This window comes from Poecilia reticulata, linkage group LG22 (assembly GCF_000633615.1).
Source record: "Poecilia reticulata strain Guanapo linkage group LG22, Guppy_female_1.0+MT, whole genome shotgun sequence".
Classification (NCBI taxonomy): Eukaryota; Metazoa; Chordata; class Actinopteri; order Cyprinodontiformes; family Poeciliidae; genus Poecilia; species Poecilia reticulata.
Window position 1 is genome coordinate 19,777,326 of NC_024352.1, and position 7,981 is coordinate 19,785,306.

Genomic DNA, 7,981 nt, shown 5'->3' on the forward strand with positions numbered 1-7,981 from the left:
AGCTCCGGGTATTATTGCAGGGCTGAGTTCTTATCTGTGACGTCTCCGATGCTATGAATGCCGAGGAACGTGATTCAATCAATCTGTGGATAAAATGGAAACCCAACAAGTGTGTAGCTTTTCGGAAAATCTTTTACAAACCATGTTTCATTTTCATTCCATGTTGCAATTATAGAGTAGTTTATGTTGGACCGACCGTGGAATAAAAAGATTCTGTTAAAACCAAACAAAAACAAAAGGATGAAGAGTTCAAAGCGTTTGAATACTTTTGCAAAGCACTTGTGAGCCTCTTTGCTTTGTTGAAGTTTCATAATAGATTTCATGTAAATGAAAAGCAAAATAAAAATAACTCAACCTGGGAGTAGCAAATTAAACTATCTGACGCATGTCACTTGCAAACCAAAACAAATTCTTTGAAATGGATACGCACACACTTTGTAAATATAATGAAAAACGCTTTCATTATACGTTTTTGTGGTATATCGTAAAAACGCTTTGCTCATCTTGAGACTGAAATTTGCTCATTCTTTTTATCACAACAGTGATATTGCACAGTCAGGTGCTGGACACGTTGTTGCATTGCTAGGAGTTTATCGTGTTTCTAGTAGAAATGTACAAATGATCACAGCTTATTCTACTTCATCTGAACTAATCTACCTCAATTAACAGCAAAAATGACCAATCGGGAAATCGTTCCTTAGTAATTGCGACAGCCAAGAGCTGAAAATGATCCTTTGTTGGCTTCACTTGTACTGTCATATACTGTACTGCCATCTGTGGCATTTTATTATCTTTTCCAATGACACTAATAGCCTGAAATATGTCAAATATAATAACCTAATATTCCTTGATATGATGTTGAAAAGCTTCAATCACAACAAAACAATCCTTTGATTAAAGGTTAAAAGGTCTGAAAACAAACCAAGACGTGAACATTCTCCAGCCTTTATCAGGTGCCCCCATTCGACTGCTTGTTGGTTGCCAATCACTAGGTGGTCTCTGCTACAGGGTCATACAGGTTATACAATCCTCAGACTTGCAAGCATCCGTGACAATGAATGTTTTGTCCCCAAAGGACACCTTGTAGACGGGAAAAGCTGGGACCAAACTGTCCAAACTGCAGATGGCTGCAGATCAAAAACTTTAATTAACAAAAGGCCGTCACATTTCTCCACTGCGACCCTGTTAGGGGGGTGCCCACAAAATTAGATTAGGAACATGGAGACCCTCTTTTATGAGATCTTTTCTTCGGTGTTTGGACAAAGTGGACAAAGGAAGGAAATCTGTGGTTTGATCCAGTAAGTCTGGACGCCTCTGAGGGAGGAGAGAAAGGAGGAGACTGGAGGTCTGCGCCGAATCTGACGTCAGGATCATTCAGCAAAGATAAGCCGTGGGGCTCAACATTAACTACAGAGTCCATCCTTTCCAGGGAGGTGCTGGATATCAGAGAGGTTCTGGCGCAAAGTCTGGCGCAGATCCGACACTATGAGGGCAGCAGATCAGAGCCGCGGTCTTCAGCCTCTCCACTGAACCGTCAAAAAGAGAAAATGGGAAGTGCGAGTGAAGACCTGCTCGTCACACTCCAGATCTTGCCCGGCTTCTTCTCCAACTGTCTCTTTCTGGCTCTGTACGACTCCGTGGTGCTGGTGAAGCGCGTCGTGGCGCTACTGAGCCGGTCGCGCTCCGCCGGCTGCGGAGAGTGGCGCCGCATGCTGACATCCGAGGGGCTGCGCTCCATCTGGAACGGCTTCCTGCTGGACGCCTACAAACAGGTAAGACTCCTGACCCGAGTCCGGACCGGACCGGACCGGACCGGACCGGACCGCTCTCTGTGGTGCTGCACTCCGCTCGTTGTTTCAGCCTTCAGGTTTGGGGTAGCGACACAGCGCCGCGTAAATTTCAGTTCTTGCACAAAGTGTAAAGTTTTTTGTTTTTTTTTAGAATTAATATTATGAGTCATCCTGATAAGATGATCCGATATTTTTTTTATTGAACGGTTAAAGATTTTGTTTCACTATGCTGATTTTAATCTGCGTTTTCCAGTGCAGTCACATGGAACATCGTTTCCTCACCAAGAGCCTTAGTAGTTTTGTATTCTGATAAAATCTACAAATTTGAATTTTATGTGGTAAAAAGTTCATCTTAATCTCTTCCTCATGTTGTAGACCTTCTGCTAATTAACCTAATTATTTGTGATATGTCTGTGTAATTATTGCTTCCTGCTTTTTGTACTCTGCATTCTAAAGAAACTAAAGACAAACAATTCAGCATTAGTTTTATTATTTTATTATCTAAAAAATGCATTGCAATGAGGCTCGTTTGTAAGATTAAAAGTGAAATGAAGCCCACATTTCTCTACTAGTTATGTTTTTATTGGGCTGACGCAATATTCTAATCTTAATGTTACCATTTGTTTTATCAGAAGTCATAATTATCATGGATAAACATGGCTTGAAAACATTAGTCAGTATGTTGTTAATCTAGTGATTATAGATTAACAACATACTGACTAACGTATGTTAGCCAGTAAGTGTTTCACTTAGTGAATTGAGGTACTAGTAAATGAACTTTTAAATATTCAAATTTATTAAATATGACTGCATCAGATATGGGTATCAGGCACAGTTAAAGTTCACTCAACTGCTCAGATATAATAGTAATATGCTGGACATGAATGTCTGGTGCTTTAAGTATAGTATCTTCCTAAATTTTGGGTCCTAGCGGTCCTTTGCAGCTGGGCGATTACACACACTGATGACTGTGATACTGTGCAGCTCTCATCCTAATTATCTCCCTGTAGCTCAATGAGTGTTTTGGGTCTTTGTTCTGCGCAACGATAAAATTTCACTCCTACATCCAATTTTGCAGTCTCTAACTTCATCCATGTTCCTGCCAATGCCTGTCCTCAGCATCCAAACAGCATGATGCTGCCACCACCATGTTTCATCCTGGAGATTTCTGCCAGACAGCATTTTGCATGTTGGCCAGGTAGTTCAGTTTTCATCTCCGCTGACCAGACCACGTTCTTGCACATATTTGTGGCGTTCCACATGGCATGTGGCGAACTGCAAACAAGCCATCTTATACCACTCTTGAAGGAATGGCTTGGCATGACTCAAAGCTATGACAGATGCTCAAAGCTTGATGTATTTTATTACCTAAACCTCCTTTAATCTTCTTCACGTCTTTATTTTGACATATCTGACGTGTTCCTTTATTTTTATGGCATTGTTCTCTGGCAAACTTCACAAAACAGCTGGATTTTAACTGAGATGAAATTACATACAGGTGGACTCTATTTTCTAATTAGACTAGGGAATTATTTGCGGTGGATTTTATGTTGGGGCACCGTATACAAGTCCATGTCAAACTTTTAAGATGTTGAATTAAAAGTTATGAATCCAATTATGTGCTACCTTTGTGCTGATCTAGCACATGCATTTCTATGAAAATCCACTAAAATTTGTGATTGTGGCATGACAAAGTATTGAAAACGGACTGTATATGCAACATTTTTTCTTAACCAAGAACAGATTCATACCCATAATACAAAAAGAAAGCATTTATCACATATAAACGACGATCCATTTCTGTGTCCAGTCCAGTTCATTCCACTCTGTTTGAACTGAACTTTAGCCTGAACATGGTGTTCTATGGAATGAGAACATTGAGAATCTTTTGAGCCTGTAATGTTAGGAGCAACCTGGCTTGGATGTTAATAAACACTTTTTGCAAGGAACTGTAATATGGGTATTTCAATCAGTTTCTCAACTTTGAAACACTCACAACAAGGTCTGTTAATCACATGTTGTGTGATTAACAGACCAAACAACATGTCACTACTCTGTAAGCATCAGTATTGTTTGTCATAATGACAGATTAAGTTTGAACTCTTAATCATTGCCATGAATCCAAATATTCTCAAGCAGGATACATCTTAAAACTTACCCTTAGCATATTTTAAAGGTGTTAGGTTTTTTATTTGTATGAAGCCCTTTCCAGTTAATCCACTAACACCATAAAGCCCATTTAACCTTTTAGCACTTCCAGATCATGGAATGCCACATCTGGAATTATATTGTAAACACAAGTGCTGAACCTTTTTTTTTATTTATTTAAAGCAGCCAACTTTAACACATCCTTCTCTGTGGACCAAAACAGTCACGAAAAACATTCCTTAAAGAATTTTAGTTTAATCTGAGCTCTCTGCAAAAACACAAAATCTTACCAAGTATTTTTGGTCTAGTCTCCAGTGCAAATATCATAGCACATTGAAATAAGTCTAAATTACAAATACATTTTCAGTAAGATATAAGCCTGCTTTAGACAATAACTGGACAATAATTGGTTAATACTGATAAAAGTACTACTTCCGCTGGCAGGGTATTTTACTTATGGGAAAAATAATCTGACAGTGGAACTAGTACTTAGCAGATAATTATTATTTTTTCTATGAACATCTAGCCATGGCACAATGAAGCCCGGCACCTTTTTGGCAGTGGAAACCGCTATACAAACACAGTCCATGTGCTTTTTCTGCCTCAGTGGAGGATCTCACATCTGGATACATCAAATCAACGTCATAGTTTCCACTGGTCTAATTTCCATCCCTTCTGATTGCAGCAGTTTTTTTCTCATCTCAGCTTCCATACATTGTGGTTTCTTTGTACAGATTTTCCCACGAAGGTCTGTTTAAGCCATTCTCAAATAAATTCCTTTCCGGAATTGACTGACTTTTTTATTGAATGTTAAATACCTTCATAAAACCTACAGGAGTACAGTCCGTCTGTCCATCCAACCACTCATTCTCTTCCTCTAAATAAAGATCAGATCATAGCCGTAATAGGCCCAGCAGGTAAACCCAGCTCATTGGGGTGGATCCCAATGAATCCTGATGTCACAAAGAGTTATAGTTCCTCAAATAAGTGCTGGCTCGACCCACCCAGTGGGACATACTTGCACCACCTCTGCTAACACCTTTGGAGGAGCTTCTAATTTCAGCTCTAAAGCAGGAATGTTCAACTTGAGTCGTCAAAGCTCCTTGTCCAACATGCTTTAGATCATTGCCTGTACCAACACAGGTGTTGGGAATGGCCAAATTATTTCTTCAGCATTTCATCAAGTTCTGCAGAGGCCTGTTATTGAACCATTTTAGATGTGATGAACTAAATGTCTAAAACATAACCAACACTGGCAATGGTGGCCTGAAACAAGACATTGTTGTTGTAAGGCAAAGCCCAGTCACCCTTCAGAGGAACATCATTTTATCTTCCTGTATCCGGGATCTTGTTTCTATTGTCATGATCCATATCTCATAACAATAGCTAATTGCACTATTAATTCCACTGATTCATATTTTAGTTCAGCTTCTTCTCAACTAAAGACCAAGCCAATTAACCCATTAAGGTAGATTAGCCCTTGATCCCTTAATCCATGGCTGGCTTCTTCCTGGCATCATTTAGGAACAAGACACTGAAATTCACTTGATGCAGAGAACAACTCTGACCTGCAGGCAGTTCCTTTTTCCATTTTCCATGTGTTTGTCTATGATTCTGACTTAAAATGCTCAGGCTTTGCAGATGTCATGTGTGTCAACGTATTGGCGTGAAAATACATACTGTGTCGACAAATAAACGGTTAATATATAGAAAGTTAACCACCCAATCACAGAACATCGTGGAGCTTTATTAATTGTTGAGAGAAAGAAACTCCAACCCGCGACACAGGTAAGACCTAAACAGTGTTCAAAGCACTGCAGTGAAATTGTGTAAGTGTAATACAGACCTATGATCACACAGAATATGAGTGAATCAGAGATTGTTGTCTATAAGAAATAAATGTTAGCATTTGTACCTCCTCAGGTGAAACTTGGCTGTGAGGCACCAAACTCCAAGGTGGTGAAGGTTCCCGATGGACCTCGGTGGAGCAGCACTGTTGTCCCATGTGGGTCAAGGATCCAGACTGGAGGTGAATGTCGCCTTCTGGATTTTGAGTCAACAGATCGCCCTCTGGTGGTGAACTTTGGCTCGGCCACCTGACCCCCATTCATCAGCCACTTGCCTGCCTTCCGGCAGCTCGTGGAGGACTTCAGCGACGTGGCTGATTTCCTGTTGGTCTATATTGATGAGGCCCATCCTTCCGATGGCTGGGTGGCCCCTCCCATGGGGCAATGTTCTTTCAGTTTCCGGAAACATCAGAACCTTGAGGAGAGAATGGGAGCTGCACGCCAACTCATCGATCACTTTTCCCTACCGCCACAGTGCCAGCTAGTGGCCGACTGCATGGATAACAATGCCAACGTAGCTTACGGGGTGGCAAATGAACGGGTCTGCATAGTGCACCAAAGGAAGATCGCCTACCTGGGAGGAAAGGGACCATTTTTCTACAACCTGAAGGATGTGAGGCAGTGGCTGGAACAGAGTTACGGCAGACGGTAGGAGTTATGAATGACATGACAGAGGACACATGAACACAGAGCCTCGTGGCTTTGTATAAGGTAAAACTGAAAAAGGTTTGTTATAAAGATGTCAGCCATTGGGCTCTAAACAACTATTTTCTGGAACTGCAGAGCACTTTTTTGTTTTCATACACACCAAGTGTGTTTTGTCCGCGTTTGTACCGATTTGCTGCTGAAAAACATGTTCTGAAGAAGAAAAACACAAATTTCCGAATTTGAAAATATTTAAAAAAAGATTTTGTGATTATTTTTAGAAGGATTGTATATTTTTTACATCTTTATTAGATGTTTTTTGCACTATTCCAACAAGTTAACTTTTATCTGCACCTTTACCTTCTTGGTTTTCCATGCAGGACATGCTACAGCATTGTTCTCATTCATGTTTTGATATGAAACCAAAATAGATTTAATGTGGTAGAAATTTGACTCAGTGTGGCTTTTACTTTTCATTCCATTGTTATTTTAAATGGAGTTCCTTCTTACAGTAACTGCATGCAGAGGACATTATTCCATTGGTTAAAAAATAATCTATTTTAGGGCCACAGGTCTTCATGGTTTGTCTGTATCTTATTTCCCAGTTCCACTACTTTAATACCAACTCAGGGATTCAGGGTAGCAATTATGTGCTTTCTGGTTTCAGTCTATGCTTGCTGAACTAAAACATAAAGCCCAGCTTTAATCTTATCTGGCAATTAAAACTTTCCTCCAGCTGACATGAAGCTTTGCCGTGTTCACTAACATTTAGAAAAACTTCTATCTGCCTCGCTGTTTTGGAGAGAGATTTTGTGATTTTTAAACTTCCTGTTTCCACAGGTTGAATTATGCAGAAAGTTCAGGCTTTTGAAATACCTCAATGCTGATCATTACATTTGGACTAGAATAGATTATGAGGATCACCTTAAAAAAAGCTGCTTGTAATTGGCATTATTTAGGTATGACAAAAGCTTTTGGTACGTTTACTCATCAGTTATAGGTTGTTCCACATTTTTATTTGATAAAAGGGACTCTTTTTAAATTATTTGTCTTTTGAATTATTGCTGGGGGTTTGGAAAGAGATTTGGTTGAATTTTGGAATAACAGCATTACATTAAGGTAGATCTGACTTACCGCTTTGTAACATTTCAACAGTGGATGAAGACACTGCTGCGACACACAAATCCGTCTAAAAGTAGGTGATCTTTACAGGGTATTGGTGAAGTCAGGCAAGCATGAAGAAGTCAGTGTGCTCCCCGTTAGAGAAGAATGGATCACAGTAAGTCATGGAGGGTTTTGAGCATGCATGAAAGTCAGAATAGAATAAAAAGAGCTTTTATTGTCCAGTAAAGGGGAAATTAGGAAGAAAACAGCAGCAACAGATATAAAGATTTACTCAAAAAGTGAACAGAAGCAGGTTTTTCAGTTTATTAACATGGTGGGAAATTTACTGCTTGTATTTTCTGCCAAGTAACCCAAAATGCCATAGTATTTAGATGATGGACATCAAATATAAAGTTTAACATAAGTTCTTTAGAATAACTTCAAAAG

At 39.7% G+C, this 7,981-nt stretch overlaps 1 protein-coding gene across 1 annotated transcript; it reads left to right on the forward strand.

Annotated features, from left to right (window-relative positions):
- Positions 1 to 1,292: 1,292 nt before the first annotated feature.
- On the forward strand, positions 1,293 to 7,904 carry dio2 (iodothyronine deiodinase 2). The gene is made up of 2 exons (XM_008400156.2): positions 1,293 to 1,772; positions 5,862 to 7,904. Exons 1-2 carry the CDS (start codon positions 1,548 to 1,550, stop codon positions 6,435 to 6,437), a joined length of 801 nt encoding a protein of 266 aa, XP_008398378.2. The 5' UTR covers positions 1,293 to 1,547; the 3' UTR covers positions 6,438 to 7,904.
- The last annotated feature ends 77 nt before the right edge of the window (positions 7,905 to 7,981 follow it).